The sequence below is a fragment of the Enhydra lutris genome, unplaced genomic scaffold (assembly GCF_002288905.1).
Source record: "Enhydra lutris kenyoni isolate GAN:26980312 unplaced genomic scaffold, ASM228890v2 scaffoldscaffold33, whole genome shotgun sequence".
NCBI lineage: Eukaryota > Metazoa > Chordata > Mammalia > Carnivora > Mustelidae > Enhydra > Enhydra lutris.
In genome coordinates, this window is record NW_019154117.1 from 8,939,154 (window position 1) to 8,964,245 (window position 25,092).

The 25,092-nt window shown below is 45.4% G+C and overlaps 1 protein-coding gene across 1 annotated transcript in view; it reads right to left on the minus strand.

Annotated features, from left to right (window-relative positions):
- Nucleotides 1–499: 499 nt before the first annotated feature.
- The window catches only part of LOC111153656 (doublesex and mab-3 related transcription factor 1), a 112,288-nt gene continuing 87,695 nt past the window's right edge, over nt 500–25,092 (minus strand). Inside the window, exon 5 of the mRNA XM_022512807.1 lies at nt 500–654. Coding sequence (XP_022368515.1) covers nt 500–654 — 155 coding nt within the window. The remainder of the gene's footprint in view (nt 655–25,092) is intronic.

Sequence of the window (25,092 nt, forward strand, 5' to 3'; positions counted from 1 at the left end):
CTTCTACAGATTTCTAGAACAATCACTAAGTTTGCGCTCTTCTTCTCACTGGTCAGGCACTTGGCTAAATTTATATTTTTGCGGTTTTATTAAAATACTAAAATAGAAACGTCTAAGGCACCTAAGATTTCATTTTAAAACCAGAAGTAGTATCGAATTATGACACATTTAGATGCAAACGTACTCCCTGACTTTAGTGAATTATTGTATTTTTTGAAAACTACATGTAAACCAGAATCATAAAAAATGGGGGGGGGGGATACTACTATTTAACTCCATGAGCAAAGCACTTAGTTCTTGCAGATGGTACTCAAGGATCCTAAACTATTCCAAATGTATTTTAGCCTCTGGGCTAAGCTCTAAGGAGTATAAACCAAACACGCTCTCAACAGTTAAGTCGACATGAGTCAAGGCAAAATACTAACAACAAACCCCGTGTCTAAATGGAATCAGCCTGCTATTCCAAGTGAAGGAAACAGCCAAAGGCACGAGGCATCATTTACTCGTCCTCTTCGATGACGGGAGTGACGGTGAAGCTGCTGGGCTCGGAGGCAGACTCACATTCGAGCACTCCCTTTGTGCTCTCGCTACTAATAGGAGAGCTGCTGGAGAGGGAAACCAAGCCAGAATCTTGACTGCTGGGCGGCGAGAATACTGGGACGTGGGGAGAGACAGGGAGGGAGAAGAGTGTTAAAAGTGGCTAGTCTTTCCGCATTCAGTATTCAATTAGGTTCCAACAAAGATAGAGGCACTGTGCATTTCTATTCTGAGTTGAAAGTGTTGTTCTAGGCACTCATTAAAAACCCCAGTGTTTCTTTAGGAAAACACACACACACACACACACACACACACACACACACAGTATTTCTGCACAATATCTATTCAGTTATCTGAGTTGAAGGGGAAAGTTAGGTAGCAGAGTTCTGAATTTACGTACATAAAGAGGAAAATAAAAAATAAAAAGAAAGTCTTTTCCCCCTTCCCCCTCTGCGGAAACTATTTCCTCCCTTCACTGAACCCCTCCCCTTTATGTAAGGGATGCTAATAGAACTTGTCTTGTCAAATGATCCGTCTGACAAACTACCCCAAGCAAGGCTCCATGCATGTGTTTCTACCGTTTGACAGGTAACCCTAAGTTTTCCAACATGTAGCCAGCGAAGGTGATAGATTAATATACCTGGTATTTCTCTTGGACTTACAGGGCCAAACACTTGCTATTTACATAACTTTTGAAAACTAAAGAAAGTTAAAGGAATACCTTCACTAAAATAGGAGTCAGGTAGAGATATTAAAAGCAAATCCGTGAACGTAAAACTCTACTAGGACCTGACATTAAATATGAAGGATGATAATGTGCTGAGCAATTTCTGCAACCTTACAAGCCACAGTAGATACAAAATTTAAGCAAAAGGGTCTCTGACCTTCTTAACCTTAGCCGAGTTCAGACCCACCCCCAGAACTCCCTTCCTGCCTAGAGTGAATGTAATTAAGGCGAAGCTGCAGTGGTAATTTCTCTCCTCATTAACTTCCTGATTGGTTTCAGCCTCAGGATTCTGCTGGGCAGTAGTTTGTCACCAATTCCAAATGGCCAATCGTTAATACTAATGTTTGTGTAACTAACTGCCAGCATCTGCCACGGCTTCTTGTACAACAATAATGGTGAAAGGGTACATTAGTGCTCCTGTGTTAATTCAGTCTGTGTTCATCAATAGGGAAATCTATGATGTAATTAGCAAAATGCACTGGGAGCTGAGTGCTGGAGTCATTTGTAGAGAACTAAATCATAGTAGAAGCTGTACCGGGTCCTGATGTGTTTGCCATCAATACTTATTATGTTTGGGATTTAATAAGGTATATTACCATGCTGAAAAGAGACCTTTTTACAAGAGAACACTATTTACGCTTGTTATGGGTTTGGAAAAGGTTTGCTGCAGCTAGTGGAACCACACAGAACTAAAAGAACAGAGCTGGGATTTAAGAGGCAGACCTTGAACCACACCACTAGACCAACTCGTTTCAGAAAGCCGCTTTCTTCTCATGTGACATACAGATGGACAGACAGAAGGACGGAGAGCTTTATATGACTACCTCAAATACCTCCAATAAGGAAAGGCACAGATCTGAGAACTTAGTGAGTAAATCTGAGAAACAATTAAGGCAATTTCCTGACCAGCAACTATCTTTGATATTGATAGTATTTGTTTAGTCACTTAAATAAAAAGCAAGAGTAAAAGTGTGTAAGCTCCTTTTTTTTTAAATTTTTAAAGTAGAACGTTGTTAAATGTACTTTACAGACACCAAAAAGCATACACATGCTTATGTAAATACATATGGCAACCAAAAAACCCTGTGAACCTGTGAAATCTGAAGCCTTCATCTTATTGCAGTTCATAAAGGCTAAATTCAAATTGTTCTATGGATGCAAAGTTCCCTGCAAATCCAAGATGATTTATGAATGGCGCTGTGTGCCCACAAGGCTATATATATACACACAAAGAAAGGTTTTCCAAAAGCAGCAGACTTTGCTCTGACATCTTGGTCCCCTACACAGATCTGGACAGCTAAGAGCCAACTGCAGAGTCCATGAGCTGATCAGCCCACTGCCCCATCCCACCTCAAACCAGTGACAGAAGGTCCTCTGTCAGGAGCAACGGGGACAGGAGGGAGCCTTTACTGCCTACTTCCTGCGTGCCACAAATCTTAACGAAGTATGTAATGCTCCAACCATTCACTGGAAGAATTATTCTCAAGGGGTGACACAGGGGACCCCCTGGAAGCTGAAGGGCAGTGTGGCACCAGCCAGCCTGACCCACAGTCTCACTCTTCCTGCACCGTCCCCCACCCTTGGGCACCACATTTAGTGACCGGCCACGGAAATGTCCTAGTCTCTGAGTTTAAGGAGGCAAAATACCTGACCCTTGTCACACTCAGGCAGCAGCGAGGAAGGGGTGAGTGCTCCCCTGACATGTCCTGGGCCCCCAGTCTGCCTCTTGTCTTCGGTCAGCAGCCGACCTAGGAGACGCCCCCTCCCCATTATACCCCAGCCCTACACCATCCACTCACAGTTAACCTATCTGTGACCGAAAAGGGGAAGGGCAGGAATTCTGCAAAAGGAAGAAATCAGGGGATAGCCCCCTTTGCCCTCAGTTGCCTTGTGGGTGTTTTCTTGGGAAGTATTCCTGAGCCTCTGGCTCCAGAGACACAACAGGGTGTCACCTGCACAGACAGGGGCAGGGCTGCAGCCGCCTTCACGCGTGACTGCACTCCAGAGAAGATGCAAATAAATGAACGCAACCTGTTTTGAAAAATGCCAGTATTTTCCACTGTCTGTCTCTGTTGTCTATGTTGTTCTTACTTATGTCGAGGCTTAGCAGCGTCTTTGAAAAGGAGGCTGCTGAAGTTCGGGACAGGATTTGCTGAACTTAGTTAGTGTGGCCCCTCCCAATAGTAGTTACAGTAAAGATGTCCTCAGCATTCTCTTGGGAGAAAAATGTCCAAACCGTATTTTACTACCACCCTCAAAAGGACCCTCTCCATTTTAATGCAGCTTCATTAAATGTTGTTGGGGGAAGAGTAATCATTGACAACTATAAATTATTTTATACCAATTAAAAATTCAAAAGTCAGAATTATCTTTTCTGCCTTTCAATTTGATTCTAATGAGCCTGACACAAGGCTAATTTCAACTCAAAATGTTCCCCTTAATTATTTTGTGGAAATGCTAATGCCTTGTGTCAGTGGGACTGTAAGAAAAGATACACTGTTGGTAGCACTAGAAATCGGTTCAGTCTTCTGGACAGCAATCTAGGGACATGTAATAAGAACCGTAAAACTGTTCATACCCTCTGAACTGGTAATTCCACTCTGGGGAATAAGCCCAAAGAAAGAAAGAATAATTGGTCCAGAGATGCTCAACACACAACTATTTGCATCACTGAAGATGTTAGTGCTTTGCTTGGGTGCTGGGGGTGGGGGTGGGGATGGGGGGCAGCTGGGCTTGGGGTAGGGGCTGAGAGGGGAAGCAGCGAACATTCACAGGCAATAAATTCAGGATTCTGCTACCCTTCCACAGATCACGGACAGGCTCCCAGCATTTCCCAGCATTTCCCGAAATGGAAAAAATGACTTCTGGACACCAAAGTAGAGACTAAAAAGTAAGAAACAGAAAAACTTGCTCATTTGATTTCTTGTATGTGTTTCAATGAAAAGTGGGCAAACCTCTTCCAGGCTGACCCTCGATTGAACCAGCAAGCCCAGTATCTGTTTTCTCTCAAGTAGCCTGTTTGTCTAAAAAGCTAAAGGGGCTTTCTTTTACAATTATTTAAAAACAAACAAAAAAATCTTATACGTAAACACTCTAACCAGTGCTGGGAAAAAAAAAAATTAAAGATGATTCCAGCGATACTATCTATCTTACTGCACTCCTGTCAAAAAAAAACCCACCTCATGAAAAAAACAAAACAAAAACCACTCTAACTGCTAAATCTTTCAACATTGCAAAGACCCCTGACTTTTAACTTGAATGATCTGTTGGAAGTCAGTGGGCTGGAACGAATAATTCTCCTCCAGTGATGTGAGAAAACAGGATATTCATGCTTGAGAAAAATTTTCATCCTCTCTCTGTTAAATGCTGTTAAACGCCCACTAAGAAACCATTTAAAAATAAGAATATGAGTGGCACTCCTCAATTGTTAGCAGCTCCACGCCTCCATGTGGACAGGAAGAAAACAAAAGTGCTGGCCTCTGGTCTCCTGAGTTTGCAGGCCTCAGAGTCTGATGAAAAGCTAATGAAAATTTCTCAAACAACAAATTCTTCCGCTCGTGATAACTGCCGTGTTTGGAAATAAAATCACGTCCAATCAACACCACTTAGCAGATATGTAATGTTTCACAATGGGACTCTTTTCCACAGCGGCACTGCTGCCCTTCTCACTTGCGTCTAAAATAATTAGGATTATCGGAGCCGTCCAAAGCTTGGCAGGTTCAGTCTGTACTTTCAAACAGCATTAATTCTTGGCACTTGGAACAAGGGATAAAAGGTAAAGATATGAATGGAGATCTTTATTCAACCCGATCTATCACGGATTAGCTCATTCTTTTCCAGTTCATGCCTGCACTCTAGTTAAGGGCAGGGCTAAGCTGTAACTGATGTAATTAGAAACCACAAGCTGAGAAAAATGGCCCTTTATTAATCCCCCCCCTTTACTATATATTTGCTAAAAAATATATATATAATCTTTGAAACAATTAAATGTGTTGTTTTTTACCACCTACGTGTACTGAAAGGGCAGTGGCAAAGTGACAAAGAGGGGGCTGTTAGGATTATGTGCTTGGAAACCCATCTTCGGGGCAGTGGTAAAATCCAGCCCCCATTTTGAGAGAGGCCAGCTCTGCGCTCTGTGTGCTGTGAAGAGAAGCGGCCCAGGCCCTGTACAGGGGTCGCTGAGGCAGGAAGCAGGCCCACAGCAGTCCTTCTCCCCCCACAACGGCAACACCAGTGCCAGCACCGGACGGCCACTGCTAAAAACTAAGTGACCTCGCAAGAGAAAGAGCGTATTTATGCACTAGTAACAGTACCTCTGTCCCTCTAAACGTCGTGTATGACTCGGATCCACAAATCCCATGGTTAACACCAGGACAACTCTTTGGTTCTCAACATCAGCAGGAGCTGATCAGGCAGCCTGCAGCGTGCTCTCCTACTGCTTCAGAAGTCAGGGACAACACACCAAAGCCACTCCCTTACCCACCTACAAAGTCCAACAGAAAGGGAAGAATCCTTTCTGGATTGTTTTAATGTAGCACACAAAAAAAGAACCTGGGTAGCTCAGTCGGTCAGGCGTCTGCCTTCGGCCTGGGTCTTGATCCCAGAGTCCCGGAATGCAGTCGCACATCGGGCTTCCTGCTCAGCGGGAAGTCTGCTTCTCCCTCTGACCCTCCCCCATCTCATGCTCTCTCTCACTCTCTCGAGTAAATAAAATCTTTAAAAAAAAAAAAAAAAAAAAGGGAGAACGAGAAGGGACACCGTTCAGCCTCTTACCCCCCACCCCCAACCTGGGACCCAGGTAGAACCCTCTGGAACCAGACACCCTCCTCAGCCCCCATCACCACCCCCGCAAGACAGACATTCCTAAGGCATGGCAGCCTCTGGGGCTCCCCATTCCTTGTTTATTTCTTAGAGGGGGGTCAGAAAACTGGAGTGTCAAAGCAAGCCCATGAATAAGCAATGTGCCCCGACAACAGCCCATCCTGATGGGTGCTCAATGTCCCCAAGGACCTTCCTGCTCACCTTCCCAAAGCCCCCTACCCATCAGCAGTGGTGATACTGCTGGTGGCTCCCTGACCCCGAACTGTAGAGACATCTCTCCCTGACTCCTTCATTCCTGAACTCTCTCTGAAGGGAGCCAAGTGTGCACATGAGGTGTTCACTCATCATCACGGGCCCACAGACTTCCCTCACCTTGGGAGGCAGCATCTGGGGAGATACACCATCCAAACGTTCACAATGCCTCACTGGGTTTTCACCAAAATATACTCGGTCTTAGAACCTACATATACTGTGGCTTTCACTTCACTTAGGTAACAACACCCCGAGACGAATCCTCACACTGGCCAACACTGCTCTACTTTGCCCTTCAGTGAAACAGACACTAGGCTGACTCTGAAGAAATCCCCTGTATTACCTGGGGGATGGACAGAAGCATCCTGTGCCTTGGTTTCCCCATTGTGACATGAGGCTAACCACAGGCCACTGTGCTAATTAGTGAGTAACAGTAATTAGTTTCCTTATTCCATTGGTCAGCAGTCTACGTCTCAGTGTGTTAAAGTTAGAAAGTTCTTGCTTTTGAAGGTGTAGGAAGTCACGGGGGATTTGGTACAAGGTCTGCTCACACATACACGTCCCTTCCTGAGAGAGGGGAATGAGGAACACACCTGTACTTCACGGGGCCTAGAGCCTAGCCAGGGTGTCTCAACCAACCTAATCCTCACTTGGACAATAGGCCCCTTGTGACATAAGCTCTTGGGGGTGTGTGTGTGTAACAGGATGGCTGGTGTCAAATCAAAATCAAATAGCAGAACGTCTGTGGGCATGCTTTATAAACTGTACAAAAAATAGTGTTATCATCCAACGATCAAGGAAACCATCCCTTCAGACAGTAGTATCCGGAAACAGGAAGACTCTCTTTTGTTTGAGCCTAAGTTTGTCTAAGAGGTGGGAACTCTGGGAAGTAGTGGGCAGAGGCATTCATGCTCCAGAAGTAGGGTCTCCCCAGTTTCCAGTCCACAGTGACTGGGTGCCCGGAGCCCTGAGAATGGAGGCTTGCTGGGGCAGCCGGAGCTGATCTGCAGACAAAGGCAACAGGGCACAGCCAGGGGAAGGTAGGCAGGCGTGGTCATTTCCACACCCTCTCCATGCCTCAGTGTCCCTGTCTGTAAAATGGGAATAGGGTAGAGCACTTAGGATAGATGGTTCTACATACACTGGTGGGGCCCCATAAAGCCCGATGCAGCTGAAAAGCCCACTTTCAAAACACATAATGTGCCACGATTTGGTGATCCGCACGTGGGGCCTGGCCACAGCAGCACCTTGGCACTATCTGGGCTCTGCCCCTAGCACCACTTCCCAGCCTCCCGCCTCCTCCCCACTGCCCTCAGAGGCCTCTGAGAGAATGTTCTGAAAGACTGTGGATCTGACATCAGACACTAGCACCTCAATAAACAGAGTCTGGGTTTCTTTAATCGTCAGAGGATTTATAAAGAATAATTATGTGTCTCACAAAGCTGCTCTGAGGATTGAGATGATATATGACAAAACAGCTTGTAGACTTGATGACTCTACACACTTGTCAGTCGTTACACATCCCCCCACACTGAGTCTGAAAACTTCAGGAAAAGTGAGTATATGTACGCCACTGTCTACACAGAACCAAGAAATTAGCAAGACTTGTAGTAACACTGGTTGAGAAAGGAAAAAAAAAATGACATCACAGGTCAAACATCCCTCAGTGTTCTCAGATGGGGTTCAATTCTGATGTACAAGGAAAGGGAACTTGTATTTTGTTCATTTTTTTTTTTTTTTTAAGATTTTATTTATTTGAGACAGAGCAAGAGAGAGAGAGCTAGTGGCAGAGGGAGAAGCCAGATCCCCAACATGGGGCTTGATCCCAGGACATGGGGATCATGACCTGAGCCGAAGGCAGATGCTTCATGACTGAGCCACCCAGGTGCCCTCTTTGTTCATCCTTCTTTACACATCTGAAGACTGACAGTTAAAACAAATTCCAAGTTGAAAGCCGAGCCTTTTAGTCTGTGCCTTCTATAGCGCCAAGCTCAGCACCAGAGTCACAAGTAACATTTCCCAAGGTTGCGCCCACGGGCCAGAAACTGACCCTCAGCCAGCGGAGCCCTCAGGCCTCCTCGTGGCAGAAACGGAAAGTCAGCCTACAATCTGGAAGACAAGCATCCAGGAAACTGAAACAGACTGAGGACAACTACCATCTGTGCTCTAGCACCGTGCAGGGCACACAGCGGATGTTTAATAACGGATGAACGTGTGGGAAAGACCATGGCAGTCAGTCTTCGCAGGACGTGGCATAACCAGAGGACAGGGCTCACCCACACACCAGCAGGAGAGTCGCAGGCCTACTGCCAGTCTGGGGGTAGAGCATGCGCGGGTTTTAGGTGCTTCCGTCTGTGTGTCCTGCACAGACTCTAAGCAAAGCCGGGGCACACACGTTTCTGTGGAAAGAAGCTGCAGCAGACACACCCTGGGCCGGGCAGTGGACCTGGGATCTCAGCCTGGACCAGGCCCAAAGAGCCTGGCTCCTGGGGAGCACATGGGACCCTGCTCCCCAGGGACTCTGTAATGCCAACAAGGGCTCGGGTCCACGAGTAGTGCCTGACCGTGTGTGTGGGGTGTGTGTGTGTGTGTGTGACACGCGGCTGCAGCTGCAAACACAGTTCAAACACACCCATGATGGCATCTCAGAAACTAAAGCCAACCCGGCAAGCAGGATGCTCAAAAGTCATCTCTGGAGTTGATTTCCCACTTGATCCTGGGACCTGAGGAAATGGCAGGAATCAAACCCAGGACGCAGGCTGTGTGTGGCATCGATCGTGCTAAAAAAACCGGCCTGGCTCTGTCCAGATGCTCTGTAGCAACAGAAGCATTTCACAGAGCCCTGCGGTTTTCTGTGCACTGAGAAGGAGGAAGGGTCACAGATGTTTCAGCCTTAAAGGGTAATACGACGCACCTTGTGAAGGCTGAGAAAAAGGATGTGAGTTTTGGAGGCAACACCTCTGCCAGGAGGGCAGGTCACAAGGAGGCAGAACCTAGCACCGGAAGGAGCTCAGTTTCTGGCTAATCCACCAGCCTGTGGCCTGCCTTTCACTTTGGAATCCTATCATCTTCCATAAAACACGCTCTTTTACAAAACAGTCTAGATAATGTAGTTTTAGCCACATGCTTTTGTTATTTTTAAATTTTTCTTATTTTTTAAAAAAATTATCGTACTTATTCATTTGAGAGAGAGCGAGTGAGAGTGAGCACGAGCAGAGGAAAGGGGGCAGAGGGAGAGAAGACTCCACCCAGAGCAGGGAGCCTGACAGGGGCCGGGCTCCATTCATGACCTGAAGGTCACGACCTAAGCGGAAGGCAGACACTTAGCTGACTGAACCACCCAGTAACCCCTAGCCACATGGTTTTAAAGAAGTTCTTCACCTAAAGATATCCTGACACTTTGCTATTGAAATGGATATAAGAGAAAGTCTGTGAACCATTTCTCAAATAAAAGTCGTATAAAACTTGCAGCTTGTAATTCAAAAGTAAATATTGTGCCCCAAATGGTGTGTTAGAAGAAGGGCAGAGGGTGGTGTCCGGTACATTATTTCAACCTTACTACCCGGGGACTCAGTCTTCTTCAAAGGCAAATACATAGCCTCAGGCTATGTATTTACTGAGGCCTGATAGCCCCAGTACTGGCCATCATCCCATGCCAGCTTTTCATTCTCCTTCCTAGCTAGCATTACAGGAAATCTAAGACCAGTAATTATTAATATTTTCCTCTGATACAGAATAAGGAAGCAGATGCCTGGATTCATCTAAAAAAAATACACCAGATGAAATCAATCAGGATAGAAAATTCCAGGCATTTCCGGACAGGAGGATACATGCCTAGTCAGAGCCACACAAGCTACTTTACCACCTGAATACAACACGGCCATCATGGATGGACAAGGTAAGTTCAGGTTACAGGAGCAAGAACACACTATTTTGGAAAGGTTCATGCTAAAGGTGAAGAGAAATAACAAAATAATAGCACAAACTGTACATTTTTCCAAAAGACATTTTCTACATGTACCCTAAGACCCCAAAAGCTAAAGAAAAAAAAGGAAATTCAATATACGTATTTCCTTGTTTTGTTTTTTAATATTTTATTTACTTATTTGACACAGAGAGAGCAAGAGAGGGAACACAAGCAGAGAGAGTGGGAGAGGGAGAAGAAAGTTTCCTGCCAAGCAGGGAGCCCGATGCGGAACTGGATGCGGGACTCCGTCCCAGGATGCAGGGATCACGACCTGAGCTGAGGATAGATGCTTAACCACTGAGCCACCCAGGTGCCCCTCAATATATGTATCTCTGAAATTAAATTTTTGTGTAAAGTACCATCTTTTCATTTAGCCCCCAGGAAAGGATTTACACCTTTTCCATGGGTCCAGTTAATCTGTGAGTGACAGAAGGCATTCAGGGAGCACGATGGCACCTTCTCCCCTCCAGGTGTCTGTGGTATGTTTTAACTGTTTCGAGAGAAGAGTTCATGTGTGGACAAGGATTTTAGTTTCCCTTCAAGAAAATGGTTTCCTGGGGCGCCTGGGTGGCTCAGTGGGTTAAAGCCTCTGCCTTCGGCTCAGGTCATGATCCCAGGGTCCTGGGATGGAGCTCCGCATTGGGCTCTCTGCTCAGCAGGGAGCCTGTCTCCCACCCACCTCCCGCCTCCTGCCTGCCTCTCTGCCCACTTGTAATCTCCGTCTGTCAAATAAATAAATGAAATCTTTTGAAAGAAAGAAAGAAAGAAAGAAAGAAAGAAAGAAAGAAAGAAAGAAAGAGAAAGGAAGAAAGAAAGAAAGAAAGAAAGAAGGAAAAAGAAAGAGAGAGAGAGAGGGAGGGAGGGAGGGAGGAAGGAAGAAAGAAAGAAAACATTTTCCTTTTTCTCCTCAACTGCATCCCATCTGAAGCCAAAGTTGACATCAGCCTGTACTTGGGGGCTCCACAGAATGACCCCCTCCAGCTCCTTGGGGTGAGATGCTCCTGCCCAGGGACAGCTGCTGCTGGTCCACTGACAACAGCTCGGAACTGAAGGAAACCAACCCTGGCAAGTAGTTACCAAAGCATGAGATAAATTGTTACTTCACTCTTCCTTCCTCTGGTCAACAGGCTGGTTTCCCTTTCAGGATTTAGTTTTTGGTTTTGAATTTTTTTTATTGTGGTGAAACACACATAACACAGAACATATCATTTTAACCATTTTTAAGTGTACAGTTGAGGGGTATTAAGTTTAGACATGTTGTTATGTACCTGCCATCTCCAGAGCTTTCTCATCTTCCCAAACAGAAACTCCATACCTGCTCACCAGGAACGGTCTTTTCCCTCCTCCCTCAGCCCCAGGGATGGTCCTTTCCCTCTTCCCTCAGCCCCGGGAACCATCCTTTTCTGTCTGTCTCTGTGAATGTGACAACTCCAGGAAGCTCCCATCAGTGGGGTCATGCAGTATTTGTCCTTTTGCAACTGATCTTATTTCAGTACACATCGTGTCCCCAAGGTTCATCCATGTTGTAGTGTGGGGTAGGATCCCCTTCCTTTTGAAAGCTGAATAATATTCCACGGTGTGTAGATACCACACTTTGTTTACCCGTTTGTTCATCAGTGGATGTGAGGGTTGTGTGTGTCTCCAGCACGGTGAATAATGCTGGTGTGATCAGTGGTGTTCAAATTATCTGTTCAATTCCCTGTTCATATATCTTTGGGGTACAACCCCAAAAGTGGGATTGTTGGATTATATAGTAATTTTACATTTAGATTTTTTTAGGAATTGCTAGACTGTACTCCACAGCAGCTACACTGTCTGACATTCCCACCAGCAATGCACAGGAGTTCCAATTTCTCTGCATCCTTGCTAACACTATTTTCTATCTGAATAATAGCCATCCTAAGGGGGATTTGGTCTTTTTTTTTTTTTTTTTTTTAAGATTTATTTATTTGAGAGAGAGAGAGAGCATGGGGCACAAGCGAGAGGGCAGAAGGAGGGAGAGAATCTCAAGCAGACTCCCGGCTGAACATGGAGGCTGCTACGGGCCTCAATCTCATGACCCTGACATCACAAGCTGAGCTGAAACTAAGAGCCAGCCACTTAACTGACTGTGCCACTCAGGGACCCCTGGTCTTTTTCCTATTAATCCCTTCCCTCAATTTCTTCCCACACTTCTTAATGCTGACTTACTGTCCTGTCTCCACTGTATTACCACCAAACGTGACTGAAGAATTGCCCTCACTGTCCACCTGCTGGGTTACCCCTGGCAAACTGGTGGCCGTCTTATTCCCAGGCAAGTTTTCTTCAGATCACCCATGATGTGCTGATCACCACAGCCCAGGGATGCTCCAGTCCCCCTTCCTCCCCTCAGGGGCACTAGACACTTGACCTTGCCCGTCCCCCTCCACCTTCCACTGTGGCTCTCCCAGCTTTTTCTGCCTTCCGTCTCTTCTCTAGCCTCTACCCTGCAGGCTTTCTCCAAACTGCATGATTTGTCTCCCCCTTGTCACACAAACTTTAAATATCACCTTCTTGCAAATGACTACTTCAATTTATATCTCTTGCCCTGATTTCTGAGAACTACTTCTGTATTTTCAATATCTGCTGGACATCTCTACCTGATTAACTCCCTGCAGTGTAAATTCACTATGTTTAAAAGTAAACCCACCATCTTTCTCCACAGAGTAAACCCAACCCTCTCCTCTTGGGTCCTGAGCCCTCCCCACTTTACCTGCTCAGGCTCCAAGCCTCAGGATTACTTTAGGAAACTTCTCCCATCACTTTCCTCCCACCTCTAAGCACTGGCAAAGTCCTGCTCATGTGAGCCCCATGGAGCTCTTTCACAGATCTCTTCTTCCGGTGACCCCATCCCTCCACTCCCCAGACTGGATCCCACACTTATCACCTTGTAGCTGATCTGCTAGCGTCTGGTTGTCCTGCTCAGGCCTCTCTCTTGCACTTTACCCAGGATGGTCCCTGTGCTTCCAGAGGCCCATCTCCTTTCCTCAATCAACACCTCTTGTGGTATCTAGAAACATCCAAACCTGCTGGGCTGGCATCTGAGGAGCAAGCAGATTCTCCACATGTCCCCTGCACTGGAACCATGTTCCAGACTCATCCCGCTCCGAACCCTGGTGCAGACCCAGGAGCATTTGATATGAGCTTGTGCTGATCCCACTGTCCCCCAATCTCCACAGGTCAAACCCAGCTCAAAGCCACTTCCTTGGTCGCTCTCAGCAGAAACAATGCCCAGGCTACTTTGTTGTGGCTACTTTGTTGTGGTTCTGTCACTTCCACCTTCCTTTTCCCTTCCCTTTCCACAAAACTGACCCAACAACTCTCCCCATAGAATAGGGTAGGGGGCGCCTGGCTGGCTCAGTGTGTTGAGCATCTATCTGGCTCTTGATATTGGCTCAAGTCTTGACCTCGGGGTTGTGAGTCTGAGTCCCATGTTCGACTCTGTGCTGGGCAGGGAGCCTAGTTAAAAAAAAAAAAAAGAACAGGAACAGGGTAGGATCCACTTCGTATTTGTCTTTGGGGCCCTTTGGTGGCCACCAGTTAAAGCCTTACATCTGGTAAGTACTCAACAAGCAGTGGTTGATGAAGAAATGAGAGAATGAATAATTCACTGGTTAAAGCCAGCTGAGCTGTTTCCTGGACCCCAAGCAGTTGTGACTGGCATGAGAACAATGGCCCAGAGGCAGCTGTCACGACAAGAGCAATGGGATGGCCGCCGGCCCCACATCCAGGAAGGGGAAAGGAGCCAGGAGAGCTGGGAGTCCAATTATAGATGTGACAGTGAACCCGAACCCTCAAGAAAAGTTCAGCATCCTGAAGGCAAGAAAGAAGAGAATCCATTTGTAGACCTCCCTGTTGTCAGACGGTGGGAGGCAGGAACTTTGGCAACAGCAGGAGAAGTGATCAGTTATTTGGGAAATTCATTTCTGTGAAATAGCTGATTTCTCAAGAATGGAGATTTAATGAGGCATCATAAATCAACTTTTTCTTTTTTGGGGGTGGGGATTGGGAGGTTGGGAGGGAGCAGCGGGAGAAGAAGAGAGTATCTTAAGCACGTCCAGCCCAATGCAGGGCTCAATCGCATGACCCTGAGACCATGACCTGAGCCAAAATCCAGAGTCAGATCCTCACCAACTGTGCAGAAACTGGAGGACAGGAAGGCATATGGGCACTTGTTTTCTCTGCAGTGAAAGAACCTTATAAAACTACTACCTTCAACAAGTAGGTAATATGGTGCCATCAGGTAGGTTTTGGAAAGACTGCTTTTATTATCGACTGACTGAAGATGTGAACACCACAATAAGTCGGCTTCATTCAACGACCTACAGAGAAGCTGGGCCTCAACATGCCTCACAAGCGGCCCTGACACACACATCCGCAGCAGCCAGAGGCCAGTGTGCAAAGCCAGTCTCGGCTAATCTCAGAGATGTCTATCTTCCAAAGCTGGAAGTCTTGGAGATTCAAGTCTGTAGTCTATCAGAATAACAACTAAGAAAAAAAAACCTTTCAGCTTAAAAAAAAAAATGATCAACAAGAAGCATATAAATTTCACTGACTCCGAGTAACCCACAAGGCAGCGTGTGGTCACAATATAACTGATTCCGCCCTTAATGCTACTGTTGAAAGTCTTTAAATGCCCCAGCACGGACTCCAGCCCACACACTCCTCCTCAAGCCCCCATTCCAAGTAGATCAGGTATTTTCACACTTGGTTCATCTTCAGTGAAGACTGTAATTAAATCTTTAATTTGAAAACAAGAGTGAAAGTCCAGCACTCTGCATTGTAAGCTGCCTTGGGAGCTTGGAGCAAAGAACAATCAGATAACGAATGGTGGCCTCAGCTCCTTCAAGCTCAAGGAATCTGCTAATTTCAGAAGGTACCAGCTCATCTCAATAGTGACCAATTTACACATGGAAGTGCTTTCCACAGTCACCTGCCCAGCCTCTTGGGAATCAGGAACGTTATTTAAATTGCAAAAACTGCCAAGTTTATGTGCTGCCCGGCCTTTTGATGACACCATCATTGTTAAAGCGCAAGTTTCAGGACACGTTTTATTTCACATCCAAGGGGTAGGAAGAGTTCTGTTAGGGAGTTGGGTGTTCTCAGGAAGGCAACGACTCCTGGTCCTTTTTACTTCCTCAGTCACCTCCAGAACTTGCTGAAACTCTTCTTAAGCAGAAGGCAAGGCAGTGTGGTGCAAACCGGTTACCTAATTCTTAAGAGTATTTATAAGCATCTACTCTGTGCCCTGCATGGCAGTAGCCACAGGGAATAGGGCTGTGAATAAAACCAGTCTCTGTTCTCGTAAGGAAAACGCCAGGCACACCTGTAACCAGAGACACCGGGGACCGGATTCCAGCTGGGTCACTTACTGGGGATGTGACCGTGGGAATAATGTGACAGCTCTGAACCTCGACTCCTTGTCATGCATTAATGAAAAACAATAACGTTAAAGGCTGTTGCAATTAAAAAGAAAACATACCAAGTACTCGGTCGACATGAGTGTCCTCCCTCCCCTTGTTCCTCTCTGTAGTAAGAGAGCAGATAATCAGTACGGGCTTCAAGTGTATCTGAGGCATGTGAAGCAGAATCAGGAGGAAAGTGGTGTTTTCTTCCCTATTCTGTTTGTCTGATCCTTTGTGTCTCTCTCACCTGCTGGCACGTCTTCTCTGTTGTTCGGAATCTGTGGGCCCTGCCCCCTTCCCCGGTCTCCCCTCTGCCACATCACCCCTTCCCCTTCACCTCAACCTGCTCCAGAAACAGTTCCAGCCATTCAGGAACCACTTGGAGCTCTTAACAAAAAGCTCCCAATTAAACTAATTCATGAGGTAAATGCAAACTTCACGCTTTGACCCTCTATGTCAGTGTTTTCATTTTCTTGACACCGCAGGGATGTCATCTGGGGGCAGGGAAAATCTCTATAGACTGCTGCCTATATGGCTCAATACCCAGAACATACTGTTATCAACTGGGTACATCTTGAGTGCCGCTTTGACTAGGTCAGGGTTTCGTACTGTGCAGCAAAGACGCTCTTGCTGAGCGAGGTTCTGGCCCACACACAGCTGGTGGCCCCCTCTGGGCATGGTCACAGCCTTTAGAGCATCTATGGTGAGACACTCTCCTGCGGATAATCAGCTTCCCTTCCTGGAGCTTAACGAGAATGAAGTCCTATGGCGAACCAGAAAACCACTGGTATTTTAAGAATCGAAGTTACAAGATAATTGCTTTCCACTAAAAGTAACTGTTTTCTAGCACTTCATGGGCACTCCAGAATCCTAATGAAGTACTTGTCAGAGCACTGAATAAAATGAACTTCTAATTATTTTTGTTAGGAAGTGGTATTAGTTTTCACACTAAAGCAAGTAGAACTGAGAGAAAAGGAAAAGACACAAATATTAATATTAGCTAACCGCGTGCTTGGGAGGTAAGGGGGGAATTTACCAAGCTAAATCAAGGTCATCCATTTATGTAAAACTACTTAGAAGCTTCTGTGTCAAAATAAGCTATCAAATGCCAAAGGACTTAAGTTTGTTAAATGTGTTTAACAAACATGTATTATTTTTGTAGTAATAAAAAGTGATATAAAAAGGCAGAAAGGAAGGATAAGAGGAAATGAAAGAAGACAGAGGCCATGCTGGAAACCCAACCCCGCCCCCACGTGAACCGCAGGAGGGAGTTCTTTAATGAGCACAGGCCACTGGGACACTGGGAGATGAAGCAGGGATTCTGAGGAAGGCTGGACCCCCAGCCTCAGGCATGGGCTGAGTGCTGACCTAGGTAAGCAGGCCTGTGAAATGAGCCTCAGCCCACGTTATTTATTAGTATAATTATTAATAATAATCATTATCATTCACTGAGACCCTATCATGTTCCAGGCTGTACTTTGCTTATCATCTGAACAAAACACCCTTTGGGGAGGTGGGGAGTGATAACCTCACTGGGCACATTTTACAAACTGAGGCCCAGAGATGGTGATTAACACCCAAGGTCACACAAGCGCGGAGTGTCAGAGCTAGAATGTCCTCAGGCCTTGAACCAGGACTGACTACCACAAGGCCACAGCACCCAACGAGCGGTTTGCGGGCTTGCTGTCTCTGCCCGCCTATTGTCGATCACACCCGGGAGCCCTCTGCCTGCCAGCTATCCCCTTCTTTATGGTCACAAAGTTGCTGCCTGAGTTCCTCCCCAGAAAGCCACAGTTTTGCTCAAAGAGACACCTCTGATGTCCAAGCATCACCTGAGCTGGAGGTCTGCCTTCTGAAAATGAATCCAGGAAGAGGTAGCTACCCCAGGGACCCCAATTCCCACATTTTAAAAATCTGTTTTCCAAGCAAAAGAGATTTCAGGAATCCATCAGGCGATTTGGCGGAGTGAAAGGTTGGGGACAATTTACCTGTTTGCAGCTGATTGTCAGATGCTGGGTGTTTCAGAAAATGAAGTAGCAATCACTTGGCAGAACCCTCCATTCTCTTCCAAGGCCGCCTCCTGCTGAGAGCCTTGTGGGCTCCAAGCAGCGGAGCCAGAGGGGACAGTATGCCCTGGGCCAGCAGGGAGGCCACCAGGGGCCATGGAGTGAGCACTGACTTCTACCAAGATCCCCGGCACCTGGGATGAGAGTCTGACACAACCTTAGGATCTGGGAATCTGAGAGCTACCAGATTCCCAGATGTGGACGGATGTGTCCAAAAAGTGTTCAAAGGATCTTATTTTTCCCAAGTTACATGTGCCTCAGGAGAGGAGAGGAAAGGGGGACAACAGACCCTTCCTAATGTAAACGCTTGCTTTCCCCTGCCTCTAATCTAAGAGCATGTCGACCGCTCAGCAAAGGACACATGTGAGCAAGCAGGGGCAGGCAAACACCAAGGCGGGACACACCCCCACAGACCTCACGGTCCCTGCATGCTCCCCAAGCACGGACAGGCACAAAACAACCTAATTCTGGGCAGATCCACAGAGGTGAGTGTTCAGGGTAGATAAGTAATTCTCCAGTTCCAACCCTCATGAGCTTTTGTGAAGTCAGGATGGAGACAGGAAAAAATGAAGCACCTCACCCTGGCAGGCTCCGCACCTCACGGTCAGCAGTATCAAGGCTCCTGATACATCTAACAGAAGTGCCATAGTGCCTGACCGGGGTGAGCGGACAAAACCTATCCATCAGGGGCGCCTGGGTGGCTCAGTGGGTTAAAGCCTCTGCCTTTGGCTCAGGTCATGATACCAGGGTCCTGGGATTGAGCCCCGCATTGGGCTCTCTGCTCAGCAGGGAGCCTGCTTCACTTCCTCTCTCTGCCTGCCTCTCTGCCTACCTGTGATCTCTGTCTGTCAAATAAATAAATAAAATCTTTAAAAAAAAAAAAAAAAAACCTATCCATCAATGAAACTCACCCAGAGTCCTGCTCAGACCGGAGACCAGAGCGTCAGGAAATGGTTCATGGTACAATAATTCATTCCTGGATTCACACAACATCTGTCCTTAAGAGCAGGTCATCTTTGGGGCCTCAGTTTCCATATCTTTAAAGTTCGGAGGTTGGGCTCACTGACTTGGGCCTTTTCTCCCAGAATGAAAATTCTGTGTTATGATTCCCATTGTGCTACCATTTCTCAAATCTGTTTCCTTTAAGTTGTTAAATGCCCAGTCAAAGTCAGTTAACCGAGTACAAAACAGAGCTGGGGAGTTTTAACATCAAGTGGTTACTTCCGAAGCAAGGAATTAAGACCTTTTCTCCCCTAATAAAGACATGAACATTTTCTGTCAATAATGGATGATTCTTTCCAATCACTGGGATTTGGCCATTAAAAGAGATGTTCAATCTCTCCAACCTTGTGCTGCTAAAGAAAGTGGCTTCAGGTGACAGGTGACAGTGTCTGCCCCAGAATCAAACACTGATCATGTTATGATGACTCGGTGGAAACCGCATCAGCTAATTTCTTCACAACCAGTCTCCTAACACTACTGGTTCTTCGGTACCCTGGTGGATGGACTCAGTCTGTGAATCCAGTTCTCGAGGAGTGTCAACCGCTGCTCTTGTGGGACTCTCAGCTGTCGTCCACATGACCTCTTGGGCCTGGACACACACCCCTTAGCTCAGCGAGGATGTATCCTCAGCCTCTCCTACAAAGGAGACCGTGCATTTTCAGCTGCACTGAAAACACAGTTGTCTCTACACCATGTCAGCAAGAAGGCAGGTGGGATCACTTCCTCCTTCCTATATTTTGGGCTGCCTATTAGACTGGGACCTCTAGTGACAAGAAAACAGCCACAGAGACAAGAATTGCTGGGGTGTTTACAAGCACTTTTGCTTGTCCTGGAGCTGGTGTTCTTATGTGACACTGACTGGGATTAGGAGCAAGCTGGCCATAGACCACGTAGAGGGGTTTGGCCTGGGATCTATCCCCTGCTCTTGTTGACCAGATGGTAGACAAGAGCACCCCCTTCCCGCCAGGCCACTCAAGAGGGGCTCCGATTCTCTGATGGAAATGAAAAGCCACCACTCGGCTCCATTCTCCACCCACCAGAGTGACCAAAATATGAATGTTAATAGTATCATGCTTGCAAAAGTTTGGGGGAAGCAGCCTCTTCATACAATGCCGCTAGTGAACCAGCACAGCTCAGTGTGGCAGTTAATGGGACAGCATTTAATACAACATGAGATGTAGGATTTTCTTTGAAACGCCCGTTCTTAGTATCTCCCCAGAAAAACTGCAGCATGTGTGTCTAAGGTTCTGCAACATTGGTACCAAACAGCACGGCTGTCAATCAACAGAGAAATTAACCAGTCAACTGTGGTCCATCCAAACCGTAGAACTGCATGTGCCAGTTAAAGAAAAAAAAGCAGGGGTGCTGGGGGGGCCCAGTCGGTTCAGCACCCAACTCTTGGTTTTGGCTCAGGTCATGAACTCAGGGCTTGTGAGATGGAGCCCCATGCTGCGCTCTGTACTAGGCGTGGAGCCCGCTTACGATTTCTCCCTCTCCCTCTACCCCTGCCCTTGCTCATGCACATGCTCTCTCTAAATAAATAAAATCTTAAAACAAGAAGAATACAGCAGATTGACATGAACCAACATGAAAGATCTCTAAGGCCAACTGTTGATTGAAAAAAATGGATGTTAGCAACAATGTGTCTGCTACCACCCACTTCTCTTAAGAAGCCAAGCAAACTGCGTACCTCTACAGAGACGGTATCTGCACTGACTGAATTCACAGCTCAAAGTCTGGAAGGACATACAGTTAAGAATTTAGCTTTTCAGGCAACTGTTAAAATAAATGAGGAAAAAGATCACAACACAGCACACACGCTGAGACTACAACTGGCTAAAAAATATATATGTGTATTTAAAAAAAAAGACAACTTATAAATCACAGACAAAATAAAAACATCAGTGTTTTGTTCATTTAGGAAAAAAAATAAACTTATTTTAACTGTTCTCTCAGAAACATGTTCTGAGAAACCACAGTTTTCCAAATTATTTTTAACTGGTTTCTTTTAAATCTGACTTAAAAAGGTAGTTTTTAGATGAATAAAGAATGAAACATAGCTGTGTGGCAAGTTTCATCTTGATGGAAGAATGAAATGCCTGATTGCAAACTATTTTGAAAGAAAAAACATCTAACTAGAGAGTCTAGTGATGATGTTCTTATGAGCCACTTGAACCTATTTTGATTTTTGGAAATGCTACTTCACAGAAGGTCTAATATGCTGACAAAATCTGCAGTGTGTCATTACCACCAATTTGTTGTAAAACAGCAGGTCTTCAGCCAACAATTCTAGGTAATTCCTCTGGTTAAGCTGGTCATTTGGGAATGTGTGCTTTAGACAACTAGAGCTACTAAAGTATCTTGTTAACTTAATAACCTTCTAAAACACAACTTTATACACTTCCAAAAGCAAACAAGGGACTAGAAAGAAAATATACCATGATGTCTATGTTTGACACATTACAGAATACTAACACTTTATGACACATTCCCTATTATTGTAAGAGTGATATTATAATACAGGCACAAATAAAATGTTTGGAATAAAGTCAAATTTAAAGCATGCTAAAAACCCAGATGCCTGAATCAGGCTTGGCTCCATGGACACAAAAGATGCAATGACTTATGAACAAGTGATTTGAGATTCAGGGGGCAAAGATTCTGTCCTCAAAATATACCCGCTACCCAGACTGAAATACCTGAATGCCACCAATAGAGATTCACTTCTTCAGAATAAACACTGATGTCCCCTGAAAATGCAAATAATCAGGAGAACTAGGACATAAAACTGATATTATTGTACCATGCTATTTATCAGACTGTTTTCTCTCAAAAGAGGAGGGCCACAGGGGAGCAGGCCCCCCAGAATAAGAACAAGGCCTAGATGTGTGTGTGCCCAGACTCTGTGAAGAAGTTGGATAGGATGTTGAAAGCCAACCCTACTAATCCCTCCATTTCTGTCCTGGAATTGGTCCTGCCTACAACACTGTCAACTGTAATCTTTCTAAGAATTTTGGCAGGCACAAGCTCCATCAAGAACACAGAATTAAGAGCATGGAGTTTCTAGGAAACCAGTAATAGTAACTACAATTTCCTGAGCACTGGCCATATGCCATATGTGATAGTAATCCTTTGTCATACATTACTGTGCTCGATTCACACTAAAAAAAAACTTAACGAGATGCATACTCTCACCTCCAACTTACAGGTGTAAAAACAAATGTTCAGAGGAAGGAAGACACCTGTCCAGGGTCGTATGGCACTAAGTGACAACCCAGGTCTGGCTGACACCAAACTCAATGCTCCATTATTCAATCGTGTCTCACACCCCCCCCCCCCCCCCAAATTACAAAGGAAAAGAAAGTAATTTGACCATGAATCCCTGCTGAAGCCCCCAAACCAACCAACTTCTCTGAATGGTCACTCATACTTTTAATCTTTCTTTGAATACATATGTTTTGGTTAAGAAAGATTAAAAGAGCTTCTTTCCCATGGTGACTTTCCTGCCTTTCTTACCACAATAAATCTTCTCCAGAATGTGGTAATTCATCAGTAAGTTGGAAGCTGCTGGTAAATCTTCCAACATGTTAATTTCAACCGGTCTTTCCAGTCCCTTTCCCCGGTTGAAGTTCCCAGGTGGGAAGGAAGGCCGTTTGGCCATGGGCCATGGATCCCACCATCCCAGTGACTTCTGGACTTTGAAATAAAAATAATTCACACTACTCAAATCCAGGAAATAAGGGTCAGGCAGCTATGTGTTACTTTCATGGAAAACAGAGCTAGATTAATTCGTTGTCCTATGTGAGCTGAAATGAGATTCCTATAAACAAACAGAACTAAACGCCTCTGGTGCCTGACTTACATCCACACAACTTCATGTTGGCTTTTGATCCTTTCCTCACTCTTCCTCCTTGGAATATATACACACAATATACCACAGCACACCGGTCCTTGTTGTTTTGAGTTCTGGTCTTCAGTAGAACCCAAGATGAGACAGACTTATTTTATATTCCACCAGGTGTGAACATGGAAGACAGTTCTGAGTTCAAATCCCGACCTCTGCCGTTCATTGGTCCCAATTTTTTTTTTTAAGATTTTTATTTATTTGAGAGCAAGAGAGAGAGAGAGAGCAAAAGTGGGGGCCAAGGGAGTGGGCAGAGGGAGAGAGAGAAGCAGACTCCCCGCCAGCAGGGAGTCTGACACAGGACTCCATCCTAGGATCCTGCGGTCATGCCCTGAGCTAAAAAGGCAGACATTTAACTGACTGAGCCACCCAGGTGGCCCCCACTGGCCTCATTCTTTGGGAAAATGACTTCTTGAAGGCTGTTGGCTTTATTACCACAAATACCCATACATATTTTTTGGTTGGGATTAAAAGAAAAATCTGGAAATAATTTCAAAAATCTCTTTAAGAACAACTTGAGTTATGTCAGCCAAAACTTATGCATAAATAAACAAACTTGTATGACGGTGCTAGAAATGACTAATAAAACCTGTGAACCTTTGAGAGATCTGACCATGAACTCAAGAAACATATAAAGAGAAAAGCATTAAACAGACAGTAGTGTTTTTACAAATTTAAAAAATCATTTTAATTTCATATCATTCTGTTTCATCCTATGAGCTTATGACAACCATGATGCAAGGAACATGAGAACATGATTAAAAATACCACAAAAAGAGGTGCCTGGGTGGCTCAGTCAGTTAGGCATCTGCCTTTAGCTCAGATCATGATGCCGGGGTCCTGGGATCAAGCTCCACATTGGGCTCCCTGCTCAGCAGGGAGTCTGCTTCTCCCTCTCCCTCTGCCTGCTGTGCCCCGCTGCTTGCCACTCTCCTTGCTTGTGCTCATGCTCTTTCTCTCAAATAAATAAAATTAAAAAAAAAATACCACAAAAAAGGAAAGTAGGTTGAACTCATTTAAGTACAGAAGTCCTAAAAGTGAACCCAACAAAATGCATTAAAAAGATGACCAAGTAAGATTTATTCTAGGAATATAAGGATGATTTTACATTAGGAAACCCATTAGTGTGACTTACTGCACTAAAGAGAAAAATCACATGGTTATTTTGATGGATGCTGAAAAGACACGTGATAGAAAGGTAGAGCCCACTCTTGTAGGTATTCATGGGCATTACCACAGCACACACCGGAGAGGGAAGGAACAGAAAATATGTAAATCTATATGAAAGAAACGAAAAAACTTCACTCTGCTTTCCTGTATTTCCTGATTTCTATATTATTTGATTTTCCCCCCAATGATCTTGTATTGCTTTTTGTAAAAATAACAATACTAATGGCCCCTTGAACCAGGAGTTATGCAGAGAAAAACCCAAAGCCATCTTCAGGCAGCTGTGGTCTGTAGTTAAGTGCCAATAAAGAAATAATAAAGTTCAAAGAACGAATGAGGAGAAGAATATTAACAGAAAAGGGTGCTTGGGTGGTTCAGTCGGTTAAGCGTCTGCATTTCCTTCAGGTCACGATCCCAAGGTTGTGGGACGGAGCCATGCATCGGACTCCCTGCTCAGTGGGGAGTGTGCTTCTCTCTCGGCTCCTCCCCTGCTCATGCTCTCTCTCTGACAAAAAAAATAAATAATCTTTTTAAAAAAAGAATCATTAACAGAAATAGGAATAACTATTTTTAGCATGTGTGTAGGAGTTTCCTTCTCCAGGGACCAGGGAAAACTAACCCTGTTGTAATTCATTTTGGAGCACGTCGTGACTTAGGAGTTCTAGAACAGCTACTTCAAGAAGAGAATTCAGCCAATGAAGGTGCTCCCAGACATGGGACAACATGGGAGGTAGTTCCACAGCAATGAGCAATTAAAAGGAAGTCCTTAGTAGCCTGGTGAGTGGCTCCTGGCACCTGGCAGAAGGTGAGCACCAGGGTCACCTCAAAAAGAAAGATCTTGAACCATCCAGGACATACATATGAGCAGGAGAAAGGTCAGGATCCGGCAGTTAGAGAAACAAAAAGGATTTTTAGGGGAAAGGGTCCATGAGGGATGACTGTGGGATCACTGAAATCCTGGGGGCATCCCTAGACTGCTGGGGCAGCCCAATCAGGGAGGGGTCTAGGGTGGGGGGGTAGTTAGAAGGCCACCCCGGAGCTGACAACCCCACCGCCCCTCCTCTCTCAGATCAAGAACTGCCTCTGACCTTGGCTTAAACTTAGACTGTTACATGACCCTATAAATATATATTTTTTAAAAAGATTTATCTATCTCTTTTTTTAGAGAGCGAGAGAAAGCGTGTGTGTGAATGGGGGAAGGGCAGAGGGAGAGAGAGAATCCTGAA